General features: G+C 38.7%; 1 protein-coding gene across 1 annotated transcript in view; it reads right to left on the bottom strand.

Annotated features, from left to right (window-relative positions):
- Positions 1–4,968: 4,968 nt before the first annotated feature.
- C8A (complement C8 alpha chain) overlaps positions 4,969–27,830 on the bottom strand; it is a gene marked incomplete at both ends in the record, with an annotated part of 34,315 nt that continues 11,453 nt past the window's right edge. Inside the window, 6 exons of the mRNA XM_081323564.1 lie at positions 4,969–5,120; positions 7,765–7,987; positions 14,497–14,654; positions 15,285–15,416; positions 25,203–25,443; positions 26,730–26,930. Of these exons, the coding sequence (XP_081179690.1) occupies positions 4,969–5,120; positions 7,765–7,987; positions 14,497–14,654; positions 15,285–15,416; positions 25,203–25,443; positions 26,730–26,930 (1,107 nt within the window). The remainder of the gene's footprint in view (positions 5,121–7,764; positions 7,988–14,496; positions 14,655–15,284; positions 15,417–25,202; positions 25,444–26,729; positions 26,931–27,830) is intronic.

Genomic DNA, 27,830 nt, shown 5'->3' with positions numbered 1-27,830 from the left:
GGGGGGGGGCTAGACATAACAATACTGAACCTAGCGTGAGAACCAAGGTTGTTGAAATAAGAGATGATAAAAGAATTGATGGGCTGGAGAACTGGAGGGGAAGGTTCAAACTAATTGGGGAATGTGATTTATGACTGTTAATTGGAGGAAGGAATTGTGCTTTGATATTATGTGCTCAGGGGAGGGGAGTTTTTGGCTTCGATTATGTTAGTGCCAAAGTTATGCTACTCGAATAAAGATTCTTTAAGGTAAACAATGCCTCGAAGTTCTTTGAAGAGTTCCATTTGTCAGAACCATGACAACCATATTGTTAGGATATATTGTACAGACTTGAGAATAAAGAAATGCATTATTACCCATTTCTGTGACATGCATATTGTATCACAATACTGCCCATAATTGTAAATCATGGAATAACCAAGGCTCCTTAGAAATATTTGGCTCAGAATTCTATTAAGAATAAAATAGCTGTAGAATTTATATGGGAGGCTTAAATGTGGACACTTCTTTAAAATCATAATTTTGAAACAATTGCAAAAAACTCAAGCTTGAAACAAGACAATATTGTGAGGTTGGGAGCTGATCCAGGAGTAGTGCAAACAAGGCACACTTAGAGAACCTTTTTGTTTTGTTTTTTGTCATCTGTAAACTGCTCTATGATCCTTTCCAAGTATCAAAATGTATAAATGCTTTCAAAAATGAGCCAGAATGCTGTGTTTGCTGCTTTTATTGTTTTAATCCTTTTTGCTGTATACTGGCCTTGTAAGCCACTTAGAATTGGTTACAACCAAAACAACGTGTAAGCTGGGGAAAAAAAAAGAAATTAAGCAATCAAATAAGCGTAGCTGGAGTTAAGACGGGTTGTTTCGTATTTTTTTCTGAAAGCATACATCCATTTTTAAATTAAAAATAGCAAAACATCGGCCAGTCGTTATCGTTTTTAAAGTGTTATGCAGTTTTCTGTCTCCACAGACAGCTCAAGCATTTTAGTGGTTCAAACTGAAGAAAATTGCTTTCATGAACTACAACAGTTGAAAAAATACATGGGGGAAAGGGTAGTATTTACAGAAAGGTCACATGAGGCATTGTTTTAATCCTCCAGGGTGTAAAGCAGTATTAAATCAGGTTAGTGGATCTACAAGAAACTTGAAATGTCCATCAAGGCAGTGCTTTACAGCATGTATCTCCAACCTGCTGCTATTAAAAAGCATTTCATTTATTCAAGTCAAGGGACCTTCATCATGTCTTGCTTTTGTTCTCTCCAGCCAGCTTAATCAAATATGGAAGCAGCACTGCTGCCACTAAAGGATTATTTTGCTTTATTGCTCAGGGCGAGATTGAATCATTGTGCTTCAATCATGATCTCTGGAGGAATGTAATTATCTGAGGCCCAATCTCTGCAGGCAATGTATTTATTTGGTGCCTACACTTGGTCTGCCCAAATAAACCCCACCCAGAAGATGGTGTAATGCCTCGGTAATGAAGCCCTGTCTATGTTCTCCATTTACGCTGCAGTGAAGCATCACAATCTGCTTCCCCCTTGACTTTCTGGGGAGAGAGGCGGGCAAAGAAGAGGCGTGTCTGGAAGTTTCATGCATGGCAAATCTGAGATTGATTTTTGCCTTTCACCTTGTCCTTTAATTCATCCTTGCCACTTAAGCTATTAGCACAGTCCTGTAGCCTTTGCCTGTTAAAGCTAGCTCACTCAGATGCATCTTGGTTCATATTTACTAGGTCTGCCTATGTTCACCTGGGCCCATTTTCACCACAGTTCATTAGGAACATGTTATTTTATTTTATTTTTATTTTATTTTATTTTTATTACATTTATATCCCGCCCTTCTCCGAAGACTCAGGGCGGCTTACAAGCTTAGCAGTAGCCTTCATTCTATGTATATGCCTGCTTGTTAGGGCTTTCACACACACCTCAAGCGGCATTATTACAAAGTCAGCTTATTGCCCCCAACAATCTGGGTCCTCATTTTACCTACCTGGGAAGGATGGAAGGCTGAGTCAACCTTGAGCCTGGTGGGACGGGAACCTGCACTAATTGCAGGCAGCTGGTGTTACTTAAGGAGGCATTAGCCCACTGCTCCACCAACTCCCCACCACAGTCTTTCAACTTAGCTCAGTCCTGTGCATATTCTTATCCTGAGATTTATGTCCTGCATTTACAAAAGAGGTCTTAAATCAACCAGACTGTTAACATCTCCAGTTCTGGGATCCTTGGAGATAAAATGCTGGTGTACTAATAGATGATTCATAGCTAGTCTTAAACAGAAAATAGCCTCATTTGTGCAGCACTGTCCTCTGGGGGAAGGGCTGTGTGTGTGTGGATATGAGTCCTTTATCCATCATCAGGTTGTACAAAGATTATACCAAGCTGGTATTTAGAGAGTTTGAAGTTTACATTGGCACAACTAAACAGAATTCATCGAAACAAATGACATATTATTTAGCTTTCTTGCGTCCATTATTATTATTTCACTGTTTGCTCTACGACTTAGAAACATGCTATTTTTTTAAAAAAAACTCTAATATGTAATCAAAAGATTACATATTACATGCAGAGAAGAGCAACAAAGATGATTAGGGGACTAGAGGCTAAAACATATGGAGAACGGTTGCTGGAATTGGGTATGTTTAGCCTCATGAAAGAAGGACTAGGGCTGATATGATAGCAGTGTTCCAATATCTAAGGGGCAGCCACAAAGAAGAGGGACTCAAGCTATTCTCCAAAGCACTTGAAGGCAGGGCAAGAAGCAATGGATGGAAACTAATCAAGGAGAGAAGCAACCTAGAACTAAGGAGAAACTTCCTGACAGTTAGAAAAATTAATCAGTGGAACAGCCTGTCTCCAGAAGTTGTGAATGCTCCAACACTGGAAGTTTTTAAGAAGAGACTGGACAACGATTTGTCTGAAATGGTATAGGATTTCCTGCCTGAGCAGAGGGTTAGACTAGAAGACCTCCACAGTCCCTTCCAACTCTGTTAGTCTCTATTCTGTAGATAAATGTGCAAACCCATTTTCATAATTGATTCTCTGTTTAATATATGGAGCTCAAACTGGATGCCTAACATGGAGTTATCATAGGTTGTCTGTGGAAGACCTTTCTATCCACCAGCTTTAAGTATGGAGCATGCTCAGTGTGCTACATTGTATCCTATTGTTATTCTATATTGAATTTTTCCTTTGGAGCTTCATGGAATGATCTATAGCAAAGCTGATATGAAACATGAATGCTAGCTAGTGGGGCTTGAAATTAGAACGACTCCCATAAAAAAAGGGATATCCCATTTCAGATCTCTGTCTGAGAAACCTTTGAGACTATTCTAATTCAAACTGGATTCCATTCATCACCATACTTGCCCGTCAATAAATGCTTAGATTAATTTTGTTGAACACTTCAATTGATCAACCGGCCCTCCTCTGCCTATCCCCCTCCTAATGAAATCAAAACTTCTCTATTTCTGCATTAGGAGAGGGACCACATAATGATTGAAACAGCTTCACAGGCAGATACCCGTCTGCCCTTAACCTGAAATAACTCACTAGAACACTCATAAACCACATTTCTGACTGCACCATTTATTTCTTATGAGAAATTGACAAACCTATCCTCCTAGCAGGAAATGATATTCTAGATCACAGTGAGAAGGATCAAGTTCAGGTAGATATTTATAGCTAGCTGTCCATCTGTAAAATCGTCTTCTGTAATTATCTCTTCCATTGGATAAAGAATTTTGTAGAAATCTAAAGGGAACTATGGATTGTGCAAAAGATTCATTCAGAAATTTTAAATATCTTCATTTAGAGGTATATAACACATTACTACAGTAATAGCTTCTTTTCCAGCCTAGGAGCCATTCTCAGAAAGAGCACAACTTGTTTACCCTACAGAAGTCACCATGAGGATTTCCCCCTCCCCAGCATAAATTGTTCCCAGAAGTGTTGTTATCCTTATTCTATCTTCCATTACATAATTAAACAGATTAACAGAATATCTTTTGTTATTGGATGTTCCAAGTAAAAGGCAGTAAGTTCAGACTGTTTGCCAAAATGCTTTTATTTGATTTAGTTTGTAACAATTTGAATAGATCTACTATGGTTAAAGAAATGCCTAACTTTCCTTAATATTTCATGGCTGGATCTCTGAATTAATATTTGTGCTTTGATTTGACAGCTATAACAGTTGCTTGATTTCTGACCCACAGGTGTGTTTTTTAGAACTCCTGAAGTTTGAAAAGTGTTACACCAAAGTATTATTACTATTGCTGTTGTTTAAAAAGCTAAGGCTACCTAAGCAACAGAATTTATAGAGGATTTATATCCAGAGGCGATTTATCATCTTAGTTATACAGAAAGGACTGCTTTGTTTTAGAAACTGGTTTATCTGAAGAAAAAAAACTTGTATTCTAAATGATCAGCTCTTGAATGTAGCTGTAGAAGTGAGCTTCAAAAAATATATATACAATGATGAGAAGAAGAATCTTCATAATTTTGGACCCAATTGTTACATCTTACTTTGGAAACAATTTTTTCCAGTAACCAGTAAAAAAAAACATTTTTGTTGCCTTGGTAGTAAAATAGACAATTCTGGCAAGGAAGCACATTCTATTTTGTATCATACGCATGAAGAGGAATTCTCTGAATAGTCCCAACATGTTAGTCAGTAATATTATAGGACCAATTTTTTGCTTTAAATTTTGTGCAGAACAAAAATATCTTTCTTGTGATGGACTTCTGCATTCAACAAAAATAATTACTATAGTTACAATTCTTGTGCACAAAGTGTACAAAACATTAAATTTCTTTTTCTTTATATTCTTGCTACTGGGATTTTCCACTGTCCTAAAGGAAAATAAGTATTTATGGCCCATTTGTTTTGACTCTATTTGCATCAGAGCTCCCAATATTTTTCTGCCTGGTCGCACAATCCATTAATCCACTTATAGTGTTACTAGTTATTAACATGCCTCTGTCTGAATATTCCTCCCTGGGCATGTTGTTCCACCATTTTCAGGAGGTGGATTTGCACACTGTCTTGTGCGGCTTCTTGATCCACTTTGACAAGCTGCCCATGGAGTCCAGCAACTCCAGCTACCTTGGACTGGATATCCTGTAACATAATACATCACGATTAGCAACTTTCAGATGAAGCTAGTTTCAGATTTGTTCGAGATTTAGGATAAAGCAAAGAAATCAAATCCATTCCAATTTATGGATAAGACTGGACATTGCTGGCAATTATTACATCAGTAAGAACACCAGCAGCATTATATAGCATTGCAATACTTGTATATTTCTGGAATTGCTGGAGCTGCCGCTTACTAAGTTCTGAAAAGTTGGATCATCCTTGATCTAAAACAGAGGACCCCAACCTTTCTAGGTTGGCAGCCCAGAGGGAAAGGAAGGGGGAGGCATGGGGCCGCGTACGTGCGTAATGCAAACAGGGGCAGCAGGCCTAGCGCCCGCATGACACTGGGGTCTGGCTGAGTGCCCATGCAATGCTAGGAATGGACTTAGCCCCTGTACAATGCTGGGGGTGGGCTGAGCGCCTGCGTGACACTGGGAGGGGACCTAGCACCCAGGCAACACTGGGAGTGTGCCTAGTGCCTGCTTAACACTCAGGGTGGGCCTAGTGCCTGCACAACGCTCGGCGTGGGGCTAGCCCCTGGGCAATGCTTGGGGCAGGGCTAGTGCCCATGAAACACTTAGGGCAGTGTGCGCACACTGGCCAGCTATTCACGCACTCTGGTGGCCAAAAGGCCACAGCCCAGTAGTGGGCCATGGCCCACAAGTTGGGGAACCCTGATCTAAAAGAAATATATTCCAGAAAGGAACTAATGCTATTGTATGGCAAGCAAGACCAATAGTTTTTGGATATAAGTATGTAGGGAGAGTTCTGTTGAACCAAACAAGGTTTCTCCTAATCCAGTAGCCATCTTCCTCTAGGAATTTATTAGTAGGATATGAAAGTGAAACTAAGGATGGTAACTCCTCTCACCATAGGTCTCTATCAATGGGAAAAAAGATAAGTATCCTGTTTCTAGAACTTGAAGCATCACACACATATATTCCATCAAGGCCATAAGCCAAGATAGCGTTATCCTGCTAAACAGCAGGATATTCCTTGTGTCCCTTCTCAGGCAAGGAACAGCCTGTAAAATGAATGGGAGGTGGGAAAATTCAAAACATACTAACAATATAACTCCTTTTCTGTTTCACTGTATTGAATGTTACAGAGAAGCAGCCAGAAGAGAGATCTGGGGCTGTTGCACATTGTGTGAATCACATGTTGCCTGCCATATTCACAGTCATAAAAAGGTATAAAATATTTCTTTCTTGTCTTTCAGGTCCTTCAAAACAGACCCTTAAGGTTCTTTGAAGTTTCAACTTTAAACTACAATGGATGAAGACAAAGAGGCTACATTAAGAGTTCTTTGTAAGACCCGCCTGTTCATTTTCATCTCTGCCTGATGGGAGTGACAAATTTGTTAGGATTGCTTCAGCCTGATCCAAAACAATCTCAAAAGACAACAGCACAGCAGCATTTTTTCCCCCTTTGGAAAAGTGTTTCTCATCCTCAACAACTTTTAAGATGTGTCAAACTCAACTGCCATAGTGCTGGCTGGGGAATTCTGGAAGTTGAAGTCCACACATCTCAAAGTTGCTGAGGTTGAGAAACCCTGCCTTAGGCATTAGAAAATACATTGTTATGTAGCCAAGCATTTTAATGGGATGGGTACTCTAGAGTGCTATCTGCTGCATTATTTTCTGTGTAGGCTTTGCTTGTGGGTTATTTATTTGATTCACATACTACCTGCCAGCAACTCTATATTCTGATTTTTCCTCAGACCAAAAAACCTGGGATGAAAGTTGGGCTGAGTCAGAGTCTGCAACTGCACTATAAACCAGGTTTTCCTACTCTTTAATCCAGTACTTAAGCACTATACCTAACCAGCTGTACCTCCTTTTATTTTTGTGCTTTCCCTCTATATATACTGTACATAGTGTATGCAATTTAGCTCTCTCCTCTGCAACCCAGCTAAAATAGACTGTAGCTGAATGTAAATGCCATACTAAAAGTTCCAAAATAAATGCTGATTTTTGCACAACCACCATAAATGTATGTATTAGATTTGTAGCAGCAAGATATCTTTCCCACCTCTCTTCGTGGATTGAAAGAATTGAAGGCAAGCAAATTACTGACAATAGGGGAACATCAGCTTCTGCTATATATGTATATAATGGGTTTTTGATGGTACAGTGTGAGGGGGGGGAGAGAGAGAAAGAGAGAGAGAGAGAGAGAGAGAGAGAGAGAGAGAGAGAGAGGGAGAGAGAGAGATTCCACATCTATATTAGGGAATTATCTGGAGAACTTGAGGATGAAGTGACTGAACAGACCTGACACAATCCCATAAGGAATTAAGTGTTACCCAGATCCACTAAAATAAATCAATTTAACTACACTTAAATCTGCATAGGGTTAATCTGCAAGCCTTGGATATCCCCATTAATATTTATTGGGGGCTTTCCTCAGCTCTGTCCTTGCGGTTTCTGATATGATTTATGCCACTGTTGTAGGCTACTTCTACAAGGTCTTTAGTTAACCCTTCACACTGGCTTGAAATGACAGTCTGATTCCTGGGTAAAACTCCTTTGGTAGCTTGGTATCCAAGGTGATCCAAGAAGGTAAATGTTACTTACAGTCTACTGATCTCAGGAGCTCACATTTAACAATGTTTTCTCAGTAGTCTTACCTGTCCTCTTTGTTTCTCCGCAGTCTGGGCCTAGGTAGCCTTGCTTGCACTCACAGGCACAGGTAGCTCCCAGGAGGATTGGTTCACCATTGTTCTTACAGGGGCCACAACGGCAGGTATTGAATTCCATTAAATACTGATCTAAAGCCCTTTTCAAGTTCCTCCTCTTGGTTTCCATATTACCAAGGCTTGTCCTAGACAATAATTCATGTATGGGCTGCAGCTGAGAAAGAACAGAAAAAAGAAAACTATTTTTACATTGTGGTTGTTTTGGGTGATCTCAACCTTGGAATGTTGAAATACAATGCCCAGAAAAGTATTAGGCTATCTTAGGAAGGTGAGATTTGTAAACCAATAAATTTAAATGGTGCAGGTACAGAATGGATGGAATAGCAAAATACTTATTTTGATAATCATCTTGATAGATTTTTCCAAAGTATGAATGGCCCTGTCTGGCTTATTAAGGATTTTCTCTCAATTTTCTCCTCTCTCTTCTAAACTGCTATATGGACTTTAAAAAAAAATTCCCAAGAAGCAGTGTAAAATCTATTTGTGAGATTCTTATAGAGGAGGAAACAATTGTGATATAGAAGCCAAAGACATCTTGACATTGAGCAAATGTCTCCCATAACTGAAACAATTGGATTAAATACAGAAGTAGATATAAAAATGTGGATAATGTCTACAGTAAGTCAGATAACTGAAGTTCTCTTAATATAGCTTGGACTGTGTTGGAAACAACTGGGATTAATGCTATAAGAATCCATTAGGGGAACAAGAGTGAAAACAAGTAGTGAGCGGTGCATTGTCAATATCTTTTTAAAAATGTCTATTATTATATTTATATTACATAAAGATATCATATATCTTTATATTTAGAAACAGGGATAAAGAAGGAAGAGTTATTTAGTGATTTCAGACTCTGGTGATACTATAGTCCAGTGCTTTTTTTGTAAAAGAAAAAGGTGCCAGAACTCACACACGTCATACAACCTGCCTTGCCTACCCTACAAGGTTTCATCCAAAAAAGGTGCCGGAACTCCGTTCTGAGCGTTCTATGAGAAAAAAAGCCCTGCTATAGTCAGTCTGTTAATCCTCAGGTAGGTTTAGTTCTACTTCTTATCCTGAATCTTGTATTTTTAAAGGAAATGGTGATGTTCTATAAAGGAGATCATCTTCAAAAGAATCTCAGAAAAGAATTTCTCCAAGTTTCTCTATAAAGCTGTTAGCTGACCTGGAAGATATTGAGCAACAGACAGGTGGCAGCATTAATAGTAGCACCAAAGGCCTTATGGTGACTTTACGAACTGACATTTTACTGACTTCAAGTCAGTGTGACTACAGAGATTTGTAGAGCACTTCTAGTCATTATATGTGGGACAAAAGGCATCAAGCAACATGCCATGAGGTCTTTTAACCTCTATGTTTCTCCATGAGAGCAGCCATAAGTTCATTAAAAAATGGGTTCCTCATCTGTATCCATTCTGATTTCCCAAGTCAAGTCACTTCCTGGAACTACATAGAATATGAAGCCTCTGTTTATACCAATGTACTACCCAGTGAAGCTTTTGAAAAGAAGGGATGAATCATTCTGTTTCTGCAGCTTTCCTCAATCTGGTGACTTCTGATACAATGTTGGCTAAGACTGCTGTCTTATTTTCTGGGAAAGTAGAATTCATGCCAAGGTATAAATAAGTATATACAAATATAGCCTTGAAAGAGTTCAGGATGATCTCATTTCTGAGGCTGTAAGATCTGAGTGAAAGATTGCTCAATCTATTTGCTCTCTTTGCTGCTTACAGGGCAAATTGCTAAGATGAGCTATCCCAACAAATGAAAGTACGCACTGCAAATCGAAGCAAAAACCAAGTCAAGGGAAAGCAAGATTGTTGCCCTATAGCATGAAATATGGATTTCCCCCTTCTCCAAATATCTTAAATATAATTATTCATCTAATCATTATTCAAAAAGTTATGCTGGATCAGACTCTGTTTTTACTGTACTTTGGGTAACTCAGAAGTCAAAGATGAAGACAATAGGTCTTTCCTAATCAGATGTGTCTTCCACTGATGTCTGGAGGCAACATTGGAATCATCATGGCCAATTATCATTGTTAATCTTATACCCAATGAACATCTATAATACACAGACATTTACATCTATGGGAGAAATGTCCATAATCATCTGGCTGCAGTACAAATGCTTGCCTCTTCTCTATCTGAATTTCTCTCCACTCAACATCTTCAGTGGGAGAACTTTCCCCAACTATTTTGATGACTGTAGGAGGGAAATATCTCACCAGTCATTTTCTCCACGCTCTGCATTATTTTAAAAATGCTTATTATATTCCTTTCTCAGCCTACCATCTTTCCTGAGCTAAAAGCGTAAACCTTGCAACTGCTTGCCCTAAGGTACTGTTCTAGTTCCCTTTATCATGCTGATCATCTTTTTCTATAGGTTTTTTTTTCATTTTTGTAATATCTTTTTGCAATGAACGGAACTATACGCAGCATGCCAGAAGAAGCTGGCTTCCCTCATTGATTTGTATAATAGACATTTGCACTACCATCAGTTTTAATTTTATACTTCTAACATTTTATCACTGTTTGCAGTGCGCATTCTTTTCCCTGCTATAATCTACTTTGAATATTCTGTGCAAATGGGAAAAACAAGATATACACTGAATAAGCTTGTACATATTTTAACCTTGTACTTCATATTTTAAATATTATGTCCTATAATATGCTTTAATTGTGATGCTTCTGACATGAGTAGACAAACAGACGCATTGACCCTTTCCCCCAATGTTTAAAGTTGTCTTTTTTCATCCAAGCTTGCTACTGAATAAGGACAAATTGTCATTGCCATCTAAGGGTTATTGGGTTTTTCCCCCCCAGTTTCTCAATACAGACAACACTCCTTAAATTTTCTGCTTCTCTATTCCATTTATTAACTACTGAGCTTCTGACCAGGTCTGCCATATGCCAAGACTTTCTAATTGTTACCCAACATGGAATTTGCCTTTTACACAGCAGCTACATGCTGGATAAATATTTTCACAGAGTGACAGTTTGCAAGTTCAAGAACCTTTCCGATCAATCATTGGCTGAGATCAAAATGGGCTGTTGGAGACCGTACAGGAGGTGGCCTCTGAGATTCATATGGGGTGGAGGTCTCTAGCTCATCTGGGCTGCAAAAATCCTGCTGAGCCCCAGACGACAACAAAGACACACAAGAACCTCTAATTCTTTGCTACTTTTTACTGGTAGCTTGGAGCTCTGCAAGCCCAATGCACAGAAGCCTTAGTGTGGAAAGAGTGATCAAGTGACAGAAATACAAATAGTGTGCAGAGTTATGAGGAATGCTGACATAGGTAGAGGGGCAGTCCGTTTACTGAGATTTCCCGTAATTCAAGAGAATTAGAGGATTGCTGCCTAAGACCTCCTCCACAGCCTTGGGGGAAAAAAGATTTTTTTTTTTTAAAAAAAGCAATAGTTACACAAGAAATATTTAGCAAACAACAGTATGTCAAATGGAGAGGGCATTCAAGTGGACATTAGTAATTATTAGATGTCTGAATCTACTCCAAAGCCATCAGCACTTGCAATGCTCCTAGAGTCTTTTAAGGATTATAGAGTAGGTGACAGGCAAACAGTTTCATTCAGAATTCATAGAAATTTATCCAACCAGGATGGGAAAGCTGGTCTTGCTTCAGTTAAATAGAAAAAAAAAGGAAATGGGGTAACATATGGTACCTGCATTACCTTAAATCAGTACCTTCTGGATGTGTTAAGATTAAAACTCCAGAATTTAAAGACCAGTGAGGGTTTTACAGTTCCAAAACATCTGAGCATGCCAGAATTGGGGAGCTGAATTATACAATGATCCCAAAAAGGGAATTGCATAAAGGTTCTCTGCAAGAAACTGGCAATTAGACGATCTCCAAAATTTATTATTCTTAGCTGCTCAAGATTTTTTTTGTATAAGGTAGTCAGCTATGTAAGTTTTTGAATAAATAAAATCTCTAACAGTGAATGTGACGGACAGGAATATCTCTCTGCTACCGCACATATATTGCTATTCATGCCCTAAAAAAAAATTCTAGGAAGAAAAGCAGCTGGAGGGGACAGCAAGTTATATTCAGAGCATAAATTCTGAATACTTTATGTTCAAGCTAAAATGAATGGTAGCTTAGGGTGATAAACTCCAGGGGAAGAAACAACATTGCTTAAGAGGCTGGTATGTCGTTTCAAATGTTGTTAAATGGCGTCTTCTTCCAAATGTACAAAGTAACAACCAGCCTGTCCCCTGAACAAATGCATAACAACATCGTTCTAGGAACTTTTGCCTGACAGCTTAAATTTCTTGGATATGTAGCTGCAGCCATTTAATCGTACAGGTGTATCATCATTTTCCCCCCCACAAATGGCATTCCACCTTAGAAAATATCCCGTGTACAATTGTGCCATAAGAAATGATAACTTCAGAAGCCCCAGCAAAAAATAAACTGGCAACCTGGAGGACCAATTTATTAGGTTGAAAAGATGCTGATGTCTGGCTGGGTCAGCAATTTCAGGCATGTGAATAATAAGTTTGACTTATTGTTTACAATTTTGTTACTGCAAACCATGGAATTAAGTTTGTCAGAATAAGTTTCTATGCTTTACAACTTTATCCCACATATTTGATAGTTAGGTCACAGTTATTTTTGGGATTAAAACTGGAGATAATCCTTACTACTATGTCAAAGAAGAAAAATGCATTTTTTTATTGGTTTAAAGTGATTATAATGGTCAATTATCAGATTCAGGAGAAGCTTTTGTAAAGTTCTCTTGTTATCTGCAGACTTCTTTATGAACAATGAAGATGCCTGCTAATTCACATCTTCATGGAAAGGCAGTAGAAAAGGGAAACAATGAGGACATTACTCTAAATATGCCAGATCAATTGATTGTAGATGGAAAATGGTTCAGTTGCCAGAATTCTTGTAACCTCATCTCTTTCTTGTTAATAAATATTGCTAAAGAAAATATATGAGACTTGTGCTTAGATTTAAAGGTAAAGGTAAAGGTTCCCCCGCACATGCGTGCTAGTCATTTCCAACTCTAGGGGCCGGTGCTCATCTCCGTTTCAAACCCGAAGAGCCAGCGCTTGTCTTCATGGTCATGTGGCCAGCATGACTAGACACCGAAGGCGCACGGAACGCTGTTACCTTCCCACCGTAGTGGTCCCTATTTTTCTACTTGCATTTTTACATGCTTTCAAACTGCTAGGTTGGCAGAAGCTGGGACGAGTAGCAGGCGCTCACTCTGTTACGCGGCACTCAGGATTCGACCCGCCAAACTGCCAACCTTCTGATCGACAAGCTCAGCGTCCTAACCCACTGAGCCACCGCATCCCTTTCTATGCAATATACCTATTCAATACAATATAAAAACCTTACAGCAATGAAAAACTATAAAAGTAGTTCATAGTAACTCATTACATTCTCTATTGTCTGTTAATTCAGTGAATGTAAGATTGATTACATGATGGGTTCCAGATACCAGCAAAGTGTCATGGATTTTGCACACCATAGTCTACTGTTTTATGTAATTCAGGTGGTCAACTGGAATCCTAATATCTTCATTCTCTCTTGATTGATAGTGTACATTAATAATGTGTAAACTAAAGATCAAATTCAAATTGTTTTAATTGGCAAATATTCCTGGCTCCATGCCTAACTACATCATATATTAGACAATTCATAAGCTTTAATCCTTTTCAATCCTCCACTTCCAACTGACCTACTATCATTAGAAAGTGTGGGGGGAGGGGCGAGAGAGTGATGAATCACAAGCATTCTAGAACTGCTTTATCTCCTATTTTAAGACATATAATGCACTGATGCCATACTTGTAGCTAGAGCTGAGTATACAGCAACCCGACAAATGAATCATTTCATCTGGTTAACTTAGAGAAGTCTTAATTGCATTGCTCAGTAACCAAAGGTACAGAACTCTCTCCTTCTGGACAAAACCAGAGTCCTATTATATTTCTTGGTGATCTAAATATGCTGCCAGATAGAAAACCTATGCAAAAGAAAGCCAAACAAGCTTTTTATGACTCCTTTTATTTTTTGAGACAAAATGTCCACAATTTATTTCATTTTAAACAAACTGTATGATGTGTATGATCTAGCTAGCACACCTTCTAAGGCATCTTCTGCTCCAAATGTCTCTATCAACCAGGGAAACAATTAGAAGGATCTAAAAAGGCAATTGACTATTTCCACCTCTATTTCTCATCTGAGACAGGATATCTAAACTGCCTGATTGTCAATGCTTCACGTCAGGAATAATGATATCAGTACCTATGTGGAAAAAAATGCAGTTCATTCTTCCTTGTTGAAGAACAATGATCCTCAATTTCCTATAAAATGAGTGCTCCTATTCCCACCTTCTGGCAATTTAGTTGCCATGGTGCAATAAACATAACCTTAAACATTAAGAATTAAAGTCCTCTTCTTACCTCTCCCTTACTTTGAAAGTCTTGTTTTGCTTCTTCTTCTTCTTCTTTTTTAAAATACATTTGTATCCTTGTGAAATGGGGAGAAGGTCAGCGTATCTATAGCCCATTACATTTAAGCCTGTTCTAAGATGGAATCGCTATCAAAATATAAAATGATCTGCTCCAGTACACTTTCAATCCTTTAGAAATGTGGCATTCTTACACGTGAAAGCAAAGGCTTACCTCAAAATCAATAATGGCAGGATTAAGTTTTAATGACCTCCCCCAGTAGCGGTATGCTACGGAGCTTCTAATTTCCATGATTCTGGCAATGGATGAGCTATCTCCACCTTCAACCCGGGGAATAATATCTTCTATTACTGACTTTTCTTCTGTGTCCCCTGGAAAGTTAAAGAGTTGAAAGAATTAGGGTTCATTTCTATGATTCCCCTCATTTTACAGGCATTCATTAATTGAAGTAACTTAAAAGAGGATAAGTCTTACAAGAATTTGGAACAGGCAGTTAAAAAAAAACCTCTATTGGTGCTGTTCATCTTTAATACATAATGTTAACATGCACAGCATTTGTCAATATGGATATCAAAACTGCAACATAAAGTTGACTTCCTTTTAGTGAATTCAAAATATTCCCCCCCCCCGTTATTTTTCTTTCCCCCTTTAATTTGCCATCCATCTTTATGAATGAAATCAATTAACAGCAAGAAATTAGCAAAAAGTGGAATGAGTCTTATGACATTCAAATGACTTTGAGGACATTCCTATATACGGCCTAGTCATTTTATGACCAAGACCACCATGTGCCCCTCATAAACATTTCTCCAAGACTTTTTTCTCCTTTGAAATAATCCTTAATTTCTAAGATAAATTGTTTTATCAAACAGAATAAGGACTGGCAATAAGAAAATAGAGTTTCGTCTAGTTTGCTCCATGAAGAATAATTTCTAGTGCCTGAGTCCCCTCATGGAAACAAAAACATTTTAAATACACAAGTGAGGAAGTCTATTTCCTACCTCCATCCATGCCTCCCTCTGAGCCACATTTATTGAAGTTCACCTTGGTATTTACTTCCAGAGTTTCTTGAAATGGAAAACTTAAGCCAATCGATGCCCCAAAACAGCTATTTACATAATCCTGTTTAATTTCTAAAGTAAAGGAAGAAATCATGAATATCATTAGCATGTTTATATGCATGGATAATTGATGAACCTTCATGTCTTAATAACCAACAGAAGCACAGTAAGAAGATCCGTATTTGCTTTTCAACATTTTTTTCACTGGTCATTGTCTCTAAAACAGTGTCTGCCAAGGGTACAACAAAAAACCCAAGATGGCAGGCACAGCCATATGATAAAAGCCCTGTCCTTTTCCACAGGCAACACAACATTAAAAAGGGTGAGAATTCACCCTTATTTTGTGACATAAACAAAGGTGGGAATTCAACTGCATAGTTGTAGCTCCTTTTTTTTTTACTCCATCCCTGGCAGCTGGTATTTGGAAAAATATTGACAGAAACTAAGTGAATGCATTTCTGCTTTTAAAAAACACAATATAAATTAGATTTCCATAGTTGCCACTGTGTAAGCCATACATGGGATTTGAAAAATAAGAATGTCTAAGAAGAGATGTGTAAAAGTAACTGAAATTACGTATTTTTGAAAAAAAATAATTTGAAAACATTTATCAGAGTCAACCTATATTCAATTATGCTGCTGTTGCTACAAACAAAGGCATAGCCAAGGTTCTGTTCATATTTTTGGTCCTTCAAGAAATAGAGGAAATGTCCAAGAAATTTCTTTGGCTTCCCCTCAAGACTGGAAAGGCTGCCATATTTTGAAACACTTTGAAAACTATTCTGAAGAAAAACTTCTCTATTCTTTCTTAAAGGAGTCAAACTTTTTAAAAGTTTCTACATCAGAAATATCAAACTCGTGATGTCACGTGACATCACACAATGTATTGGGACAGTTTTGCCATTGCCGGCAATGGGGTGGGAGTGGCTTCTGTGTGACGCATCCAGCCCACAGGCCGGCAGTTTGACACCCCTATTCTACATAAAGTAAGCCTGAAAAAAATAAGTTCCCCTGCTTTAAGGAATCCATTCATTAAAGTTAAAGCAGACTGTAGAAGGCACTCTCAAAGCAGCAGCACCATTGGAAGCTTGAAAAAGTTGGATGATGATGATGATGATGATGATGATGATGATGATGATGATATCTTCTTTGCATCTTCCTCATCTGCTGGATCCCAAGCAGTCACATTCGGTGGATCATTAACTACAGCCCATAGTTCTTCCTTGCGCAGGAGCAAGCAACATTTCATGGACCAGGAAGCGTAGTTTGTTCCATCTAACCAGGTTATCCAGGAGATACTTGTTGACTGTTCTTGTGCCATTTTCAGTTGAACAGATAACACAAACTCAGCTGTCTTAACGTGGTACTGCGTACACTAGCTCTCAGTATGTCACTGGGCCCATAACCAATGATAAGGATGTGCAGAGTACCTCTTGAGCTAACAAGAGCGTGCACAGAAAAAGGGGATACTGAGAGTAGTCAAGTTTACGCAGCAACCACACAGATACACTGAGGCGTGTAAACAATTTTACTTGTGGAATAATACAATAGCACAGTCCAAGATAAAACAGTCCAGGTCATACACGAGTAAAGAGATGATAGCAAATAACAATAGTCCAAGGATTATCCAATACAGGGTCTTCTTACCAGTCCGTAAGTCAAAACACAGTTCTTCAGGTTTAGCAAACAGTAGCAAACCAACAAACCACAATAATCAGCAAGTAACAGCAAATGTTACAGAGAGGATAACAAGGAGAAAGAAGCTATGTCTCTAGCTGCGTCTTATGGCCGTTGGAAAAACAGCGTTGGCCAATCATCACACATTTAAAGTGATACAATACAGTTTCTATTATAACACCACAATCATAGTTTATATATATTGCCAACCCAACCAGTTAGGCCATAGTCATCTACCTAACAATTATTATTATTATTATTATTATTATTATTATTATTATTATTATTATTATTATTATTATTATTATTATTATTATTATTATTATTATTATTATTAATAATAATAATAATAATAATAATAATAATAATAATAATAATAATAATAATAATAATAATAATAATAATAATAATAAAAAACAGCAAGAAGATACTTTGGTGGATCAAGGTTCAAGACCATCTTCCAAATCATTTTCCAAACCTTCTAAACTTGGGTTTAAATAGAAAATATTGCCTTGTTGCCCAGTATTCTCTGCTACAACCTATCTCCATTCCAGTAATAAAAAATGCCTGGAGGAGCAGAGAATATCAGTGAACCAACTATGGTTCAGTTCTGTCACCTCAAAAGTTGTGAGAACTTGGCATACCATCCAATAAGATTTCTAAACCCATAAAGACTACCAATTTTGAAGGTTGCCGTACTTCCTTTGATGCTTCGTACAATGAATAAAGTACATAAGAAATTAATTGCAAGCCACCATACTTTTTACATACATTGTAAGTCCAGACTGCTAGAAACATAGTAATACCAAAGATATGATAAATGCAGCAGTTTTTCCTAACTTGCTACTTTCAGAGGTAAAATTGTAATACAACATTTTTGAATAGCATCAGCTTAGGAAAGACAGAAACCATGATAGGTTTCTCCTGTGGGAATCTTGCCTATTTCCTTTTATACCCAAAAGTATTCTTTGTCAAATTTTATTAAATTCTATTCAGTATTTCAACAATTTATTTAATAGACATCAGACTGATCTCTTTCTTAAAAAATCTTTCTCAGTGAGGAAAATCCATATATGTTTAAGATTTGTTTTGGTAAGTTTGCATTTGCAGATAATAGTCAGCCAGTTTTTATTTTAACCATGGTTTTCTGAACAAGCCAAGAGCAGCTGAAGTTACTGCTTGCTTGACTAATGCCTCATTACTTTTCTCAATTTCTTCCACTGGCACCCAGAAGATACAGGTGGAGTACAAGAACAAAGAATAAATTGGAATTCGGGCATTTGGATTAAAACAAGTCAGGATTCATAAAGCCAGGATTCATAAATCAAAGACGAACCAGAGTTTCACATTCAGACTTTGTGGGCAAAATAAAGCAGTGTTTCTTAATTGGGCTGGCTTGCACACTATGCTGTCCTTTCTATTGTGACTAAGTATATTGTATCACTATTGCTTCATGTAATTAGGGAACTAAAGTTTAATGTTTCCCAATGAGCAGAAAGTCCCAATAAAGCTATGACTCGGACTGTACTTTGCCATACCTAATAGAACAAAGCCTCCCTACTGCTGAATTTATATTCATTTGCTGCCAACTGACAGAATATTAATAAATCCATAGTATTGTTTGTATTTAACTACTCTCCACCACTGTTTAACAACACACCTGGGTGAAATCTATTTACTTTAAACAAAAAGAAATGATTAGTTCTTTTCTCAGTGTTTCAACAATATATTCTAGAACCTCTTAAGTAATTAGTTCCAGCAAAGACCTGTCAATACAATTTGTTATTGGTAGTCATGAGAGGATTCCTCCTACTTTGATCAATGGTATGTAGTAGATGTCATAAAATGATCATACAAAATATATTGCCAGTGTAGGAAAAGAGAAAACAAGATTACTTATTGTCTTATTGCAATTCCAGGGGGTTAAATAGGGTACACAAATTAGATAGATTTCTGCTTTTAATTTTAGAATTAATCACAGTGTGAGAAAGTTTCTTTCTGTTGTATAATTAGAAATCACAAATAAATGGCATTGCTCTTCTGTGAAACCATACAAGAATAATGATTTCCTCTGAAAAAAAATCAAAGATAATCTTTGTGCAATTCCCAATGATTTGTAACCCTATTTTTTATTTTTTTAAAAACTGCATCTTCATCAGAAGATAGATAAATGTAGGTAGCTAACTTTTACACTTAGTCCAAAATCTATTACATACAACATGCATATTTTGCTTTGTTCTCTCTTTTTCTTCTCCCATAAAAATTTTCTCCCCAAAGAAGCCTTAAAAAATAATGAAACCAAATTTCAATAAAACAAATTAAACAAAACAAGCAATAAAATCACTAATGCTAAAACAAATGTATTTATATATGCCTCAATATATATGGATTAAAACAATTTTTTTAAATGCAACGCCTTAGTCAGGAGGTCCAAATGAAATACCCGTCCGTCTATCTGTCCCTCTATCTATTTACCTACATACTTTTCTAGTTATTTTGATTTACACTTTTAGTTTCTTTAACATATACTGATTGTATATGGATGCCTACAATAACTGATATATAAACAGTGGCTTTGGACAGAGAGAGGGGTGGTACATAAATTTATTAATAATAAAAATACCATATAATGCCTATAATGACATGAAAGATCTACATGAACCAGCCAACTGCTCGTGTTGTATTTTAGAAAACTTTTCTGTCCAATTTTAATTGCATCACATCCATAAAGAAGATTGTAAGATATTACAACATAACATAAACATTAAAAAAAAGTGTTGCTGGATCAGACCAGTGACTCATTTAGATCACCAATTTTTGTCACTGTCTATACCCTTCTGTAAGAAATTGGAACACCATGCACAGCAAGGATCGATAATTCCAATAAAGACCTACCTGATCTGCATATGATGCTTTTGAAAGCTACCTCCATAGCTCAGCAACTCCTAGCTTATTGTGGCTACTAAACATGTTACAATTCCTTTATTCCCGAGTTCAAAAGGCATGCTAAAGTAATTCTGCTGCCTGAGGCAAAGGACAATAGCAATAGCAATAGCACATTAACTTATATACCACTTCACAGAGCTTTATAGCCCTCTGTAAGTGGTTTACAGAGTCAGCATATTGACCCCCAACAATCTGGGTCCTCATTTTACCAACTTTGGAAGGATGGAAGGCTGAACTGGTCAGGATTGAACTCCTGGCTGTGGGCAGAGTGAGTTTGCCTGCAATACTGCATTGTAATCACTGTGCCACCAGGGCTCATGGTGCCAAGATGGCACACTGAAGACAAGTCACAATAAGTCAAACTGACAGGAAAGTTAAGCTTGAAGAGAAAAAAAACTTTTTTTCTCTCCAAGTTTAGAAAGCTAAACTTGCATACTGGGTTCGTTAAAACATGCCCCTATCTTTAAGCATCATTTAGCAATTAACGTGCCCACCAAGGCAAAGAGTGCGAAACTACCCCTTAAGAGTGTATTTCTGCCTTCATTGAGTCATCCATACGTGACAGTGATTGCATCCCTCACCAGCTTTTTCAGAAGGGAAACAAGCCCATAATTCTAGAGAAACATTTGCTTTCAGACACCGTGAGCAGCACTAAAGCAAAGGGCTGACATTCACTGAACCACAGATTTGCTTCTCCTGACTCAACAAGGCACTTAACTATAGCACTGGCTTGATAAATGTGTCTCTTTTTTTATAGTCTGCTGCTGTGGGTGAAAATTATACAAGTATCCTACATAAAAGAAAAAAATTATTTTTCTCCCAGGGGGGCATTTTTTTGTTGTCTGTTTTAGGACTCCCCTCCTCTTTCCAAGGGGCCCACCTTCTTGTATAAATCACACCCTTCCTGAAAGGCAGGGAGCAAAATGTAAAATAAATAAAAGAATGGCTCTGTTGAGATACTGCTGGCTGATGTATTCTTGGTCTTCTTCTCTCAATAACCTTGCTTTCTGCAGCCTTGAATGGCCTGTTGGTCTCTCTAGTGGTCACACTTTGGGACCAGGAAAGATAGAAGGTTGCAAGTATTAAAGTCCACTGAATCCAGTGGCGGGATTCAAATATGTGAACAACCAGTTCTCTGTGTGGATGCCACTTCCAGACGTCCATTCTGGACCTGGGCAACAAAAAATTAGCTACCCGTTCTGCTGAAGTGGTGCGAACTGGCTGAATCCCAACACTGACTGAATCCACAGCCTGACTGGATGGACACTATTCAATATTGCAAGCTCCGAGCTTATTACCATTTATTTATTTACTTATTTATAAAATTTATAGGCTACCCATCTTACCACAAGATAACTCTGGGCAGCTACTGGGAAAAACACAATAGCCTTTTCCATAGGGGGTAACACTTCAGTACCGTATGTATGCACTGAATTTTATTTTTTATTTTTTTGCTGTGTGACAGCTTGCACTTAATAAGATATCATTTATGTGGATGGCTGGAGTAGTGAAGAGGCATGCCAAGAAATGCTCAAAATGCAAACAAATCCACATAGTACAGGAGTCTTCAAACTTGGCAATTTTAAGACTTGTGGACTTCAACTCTCAGAATTCCTCAGTCAGCCCTGTCTGGCTGAGGAATTCTGGGAGTTGAAGTCCACAAGTCTTAAAGTTGCCAAGTTTGAAGACCCCTGACATAGTACAATCCTCATTTAAATGCCTTTCCCCGCTTCTGCTCAGAAAAGTTCAGCAGCCATCCTTGTGTCTGCAGAAAAGTATACAGACATAACAATGTGACTTATGACCGTCCTTGCACTTATGACCATCGCAGCATCCTCATGGTCACATGATCAAAATTTGGATGCTCTGCGTGTATTTAACAAAAGTTGCAGCAACCCAGGGTCATTTGATCGCCAGCGACCTTCCCAGCTGACAAGCAAAGTCAGGTTTACTTACAGAGTACATGATTCATTTAACAACTCTGGCAAAAAAAATCATAAAATCGTGATCATAAGTTGAGGAGTACCTCTACATGCTTTGTATAGAAAAAATGCCAACTTCATTTCTGGATAACCTCAGCTGTAACCAAAGAAGGTGAGGCTTAGATATGAATTTGGGGACTAGTATAGGCTCATAGGAATAATACTCAAGATTTAAGTGTAAGCAGAAGTTTCTCCAGTTAACGCCATCCCACACTGCCATTCCTTCCTCTACTGCATCCTCGTTCCCCACACCCAGGAGTCATGGTGGTGCAGTGCTTAGAGTGCAGTATTGCCGGCTAATTCTGCTGACTGCCTACTCCCAGCAATTCAACAGTTCAAGCCTCATTGGCTCAGTCTTCCATCCTTCCGAGGTCAGTAAATGAGGACCCCAAGATGCTGACTCTGTAAACCGCTTAGAGAGGGCTGTAAAACACTGTGAAGTGGTATATAAATCTAAGTGCTATTGCTCTGGCTATCCTCCCCTTTTAAAAAAATGCTCTTTAGGGAAAAGCAGTATTCCATGCAAGGAAACAAGGTCACTCATAATCTCATAATCATCTTAGCTCTTTGATGCATTGCTTGGAAATGTGAGACTTAGACAATGCATTTCTCCACTTGTTCCTACTGCAAAACCTCTTAATGCATATACATGTAGTCCTCGGCTTACAACCACAATTGAGCCCAATATTTCAGTGCTTTGCAAGATAGTTGTTAAGTGAGCTTTTGCCCCATTTTACGAACTTTCTTGACATGGCTGTTAAGTGAATTACTGCAGTTGGTAAGCTTGTAACATACTGTACTTGTTAAGTGAGTTTGGCTTCCCCATTGACTCTGCTTGTCAGAAGGCTGCAAAAAGTGATCACATGAGCCTGGGACACTGCAACCGTCATAGGTACATGCCAGTTACTAAGTGTCCAAATTTTGATCACATGAACCATGGGGAAGCTGCAATGGTCGTAAGTGTGAAAACCTGCCATAAGTCAGTTTCTTCAGTGCTGGTGTAACTTTAAACGGGCAGTAAACAAATGATTGTAAATCGAGGACTACCTGTGTGGTAATTCAGAACATGAGTTTTATGATCAATAATGGTTTTTCTCATCTGTCCAAAAATCGTACAGCAAAACAGATTTACCTCCACCTGAGATCTGTCTCAAGTTATTATAAAAGGATAAGACTGGGGTTTATATTTTTATGAAATTGTTTATACTATTCAGCTGAAGTCCAGATATTCCCAGCTGCACAAACTGAATATATCCCCTTTTGAAAATAATACAAGCTGAGTAGAGGACTGAGGCATTTTGGTGCGTATCTCTCTTGTGCTTACGCTTCCTGCTATGGACACAGCTTGCCTCCCCTGGATTTGGGCAACTTTCCTTTGTTTGTGTAGAATAATTCGCAGGTTTTGACTAATTCAGTCTGTCGTTTACCTCCAATGCATTAATCAACCAACAATCAATTTCTCATTGTTAATGTAACTCTGGAAGCAGTTAGATTTAGATTTAGATTTAGTTTTATTGGGATTTTTATACCGCCCTTCTCCCAAAGGGACTCAGGGCGGTTCACAGGGCATAAATATAAACAACAGTACAAACATTAAAAGATAATTAAATTAATGCCCAAGTTAAAACCAGAATAATAAAACAAACCTATAAAAAACCCAAGTACCCACATCAGGCCAGACCCGCTAGTTCAAATAAATGGGTCTTCAACCCGCGACGGAAGGATCGGAGGTCTGATGCCATCCGGAGCTCAACCGGCAGTTGGTTCCATAACGCCGGAGCACCCACAGAGAAGGCCCTCCCCCTGGGGGCCACCAGTCGACATTCCTTGACAGGAGGCACCCTGAGGAGGCCCTCTCTGTGGGCGCGCACAGGGCGGAGGGGAGTCGACGCCGGCAGCAGGTGGTCCTCGAGGTATCGCGGACCCATGCCATGTAGGGACTTAAAGATCATAACCAAAACCTTGAACCTTACCCGGAAGACAACTGGCAACCAATGCAGCTCACGGAGCAAAGGTGTAACATGGGAGTACCGGGAAACTCCCAAGACAACTCTCGCGGCCGCATTCTGTACCAGTTGGAGCCTCCGAGTAGTCTTCAAGGGAAGTCCCATGTAGAGAGCGTTACAGTAGTCTAGGCGAGAGGTCACGAGCGCATGAGTGACCGTACACAAGGCCTCCCAGTCCAGATAGGGCCGCAACTGGCGCACCAGGCGAACCTGGGCAAAAGCCCCCCTAGTCACGGCCACTATGTGATCCTCCAAAGTGAGTCGTGAATCTAGGAGGACTCCCAAGTTGCGAGCCCTATCCACAGGGGGTAAAAGCTCACCCCCCATAGAAAGAGGTGGAACATCCCAGGTGTCTCGGGAAGCCGGAATGTACAGCCACTCAGTCTTGTCAGGGTTGAGTTGAAGTCTGTTCCTCCCCATCCAGACCCGAACCGCCTCCAGGCAACGGGACATCACAGCGAGGGCATCACTGGGGTGGTTTGGGGTCGAAATAAAAAGTTGGGTATCATCAGCATATTTAACAGCCCTTGTAAATATAATCTATACTAAAATGCTGTAATTCAAATCTGGATTGCCTTGAATTAATCTGTAAAAGTTTAGAGGTACAAAGACTTCAGATCTGCAATTGATGGCCATGGCATAATGCATTCAGACAGAATCTATGGGGTTTATGTCCCCCCACCCCCCGAAAAAAAATGTTGCTTAGGTCTGCAGCTGGTCAGAACAATTCCAAGAATAAAGGGAGGCAGACAATTATTGGACTGCCAACTCCGAGGCCTTCTGGGTTCATGGAGGCAAGACAGTCTCAGGGAAAGAAATGTAGTGGCCTAGATTACGTAAGTAAATAAGGGTTCTCTTCTCCCACACATAATGAAACAGGACAGGTGAGCACTTTGCACTGTGAGATCCCTGGAAACACTGCTTCTCTTTTGGCAAAGATAAAAATCATTAGTACAGCTATCCATGTGCATTACATTTCCATACATAGATCTGCAGAACAAGTGTCTTCCCTAGTACTAGTCAGACTGCCCATCAAATATTAAGACCTTATATCTGTATTTTCTTTTTCTTTCCCAGTCCTCCATTCCTTCATTTTAGCATCTTTTTTAATAGTAAATCGGAGGGCGGGGAGCATTTTCAGACAGAAATATAAGATACCAATCCTGAACCAATGGCTTTAAGCCTAGAGGTGTGGCTTGATATATAAAGTTCCCTCACTGAACAGTATATAAAATAAACGTGCAAACCTGAGCTCGTCATCTTGTCTTTGTTCACAACAAGGATGTATTCAAAGATGCCTCCAATGGTTCCAGATGTCATGAAATGGGTGCCATAATCATCAATAAATCTGCTGTACATCCCATAATTGTATTCCTCTGGGAGCTCTATCAGAGACTGCAACATGTCTTCATCCAAGTATATATTATCACGTCTCATCTTGAAACGTGCTGTTTGTACTTTGGTTTTGACTCTAATAAATCCTACATTCTGGGAGGTAATTAGATAGCTAGTTAGCAGACAGACAGAAGTTACAGATAGTACTCAACTTACGACCCCAATTGAGCTCAAAATTTCTGTTTGCTAAGTTGAGACATTTGTGAAGTGAGTTTTGCCCCATTTTATGACCTTCCTTGCCACCATTGTTAAGTGAATCACTGCAGTTGTTCAGTTAATAACATGGTTGTTAAGTGAATCTGACTTCCCTATTGACTGTAACCATCCTAAATATGAATCAGTTGCCAAGCGTGTTAATTTTGATTGCATGACCTTGGGGTTGCTGCAACGGTTGTAGGTATGAAAAATAGTTACAAATCACTTTTTCAGTGCGGTTGTAACTTTGAACAGTCACTGTTATAAGTCAAGGACTACCTGTATATCCAGTTTTTGCATGGGAGATAAGTAACTAGTTAGTTAGCAGACAGTGACAAATTATACTCAGTTTTTCTCTAGGAGGTAAGTAGAAAGCTAGTTAGCAGTCAGAAACAAGTTAAACTGAGTTTTTGAAACATGGTCTTATAATCAGATGTAAAGTTCAATTTATTTATTTATCTATCTATCTATTTATTTATTTATGACAATTTATATGGCTGCCCAACTTACTCTCAGTGATTCCAGGCAGCTTACAAAAATACAACAACAACACAAATACAATATAAAAATCATTACCACCCACCTCCTTAGTGTCAACAATCAAATGAGCTACTTGACAGGGCCATCCCACTTTGGGATCCCCAGGCCCATTGGCAAAAATTCCCTCTTTCGTTGTTTCTCTAACCTCAGCAAATTATTCCAAAGTCCTGGGTTGTAAGCAGTTCCTATACAAGCCTGCTAAAAACTGATCAACCCCAAGCTGTTCACATTTCTTGATTTCCAAGCTTTCCTAAATCATAAGCATAATAGTGGCTTCCTGCAACTCCGGTTTTCTTAAATTAATGTAGGAAAGACAGATTTGCTGTTGGAACACTTTCTCTGACAACTGCTGCCTGATGAATAATTCTAAATATTTTTCAACCATTATCATTTATATATTTAAGATCAAGGAAGGAGGATTGGAGGGAGGTAGTAGGCAACATTTTTCACAATTTTATTCTCCATTATAATGCTTTTTACTCCAGTGCAAGAAGAGCAATAGCAATGTTGATCATCTCACATGTGCAATTACACACATAAATTAAGATATGAGCATTCCTGGTTCAAGAGGGACATGCGAGTGATTTGAGTAAAAAAGTAATAATAACAAGGACCGAGAAAGATGAGCTTTGCTGTTGTATTACCTTTTCTTTGTATTGAGTAAAATTGTTCAGGGTCCCTGAAGCCTTTGATAAAGTTAAGCCCAGTTCCAGAGACACAGGAACTTTAGCAGGTCCTATGCCAACTGTAAAACCACCATTTCTAGAGGTGTCTTTTTTGATGGCCCTCAATAACTCTGTAGAATCATCATAATATTCTGAAGAGACACCAGTATCAGCCTGAGCCTGAAATGAAAAGATAATATGTTGGATTAACATCAATGGATTCTCTTTTGCCCTTGAAGAGGGGTGGAGAATTATGGCCCCTTTAGGACCTGACTTAGGAGTTCTGGGAGTTGAAGTCCACAGGTCATAAAGGGGCCATAGTTCCCCACCCCTGTCCTAGCTAGAAGCTCCAAATTTCAGCATATGCACACCTAATTCTTGCCCTGTTCACCGCCCTGAGTCCTGCGGGAGAAGGGCGGTATAGAAATATTATTAAAATAAATAAAAAATAAATAAATAATTTATCCTCTCTGAAATCTTTGCAGGGTCAATTTCTAAGCTATTTTGGGACAGAATAAACAAAAAGGCAACCCCTTTCATTTTTTTTAGCTTCTGCCAGCCAATGTGATATTGCCTTAATGTTATTCAGATGATGTCGGGCCGCTCTGGAATTAATCTTTGATGAGTGAGAGTCCTTTGTTAAATGAACACATATGCATGCAAACTACTATGGGGTTCGTTGGGACCTCTGGAGGGGTAATATCTGGAGTAGCCCTAAGATTTAGATACCTCCTCATAGTGCTTTATGCACTCTCTGGGAGGTTTACAATGTCAGCTTATAAAGGATGAAAAGCTGAGTCAATCTTGAGCCCATCAGGATCAAACTCCAAACTGAGGACAGAGTTTGTCTGCAATGCTGCATTCTAACCACTGCGCCACCAGGACTCAAGATAGTGGTAGCAGCTACATGATCAAAGCCCCATAAAAATGGCTGTGCAGGACCCTCCTGATGTTTCTTAAGAACCTTAAGACCTGGCTCTGCCCGATGGGTTGGGGATTCAATGGGAGAGCTTAATACTGGAAGTGGTTAACTAATTAAAATTCTATGCCACCTCCCTCCTCCTTGTGTCCAGCTCCCTT

This window comes from Vipera berus (assembly GCF_964194415.1).
Source record: "Vipera berus genome assembly, chromosome: 3".
NCBI lineage: Eukaryota > Metazoa > Chordata > Lepidosauria > Squamata > Viperidae > Vipera > Vipera berus.
The sequence above is the reverse complement of the archived record's forward strand: the minus strand, read 5'-3'. Positions and strand labels throughout refer to the sequence as shown.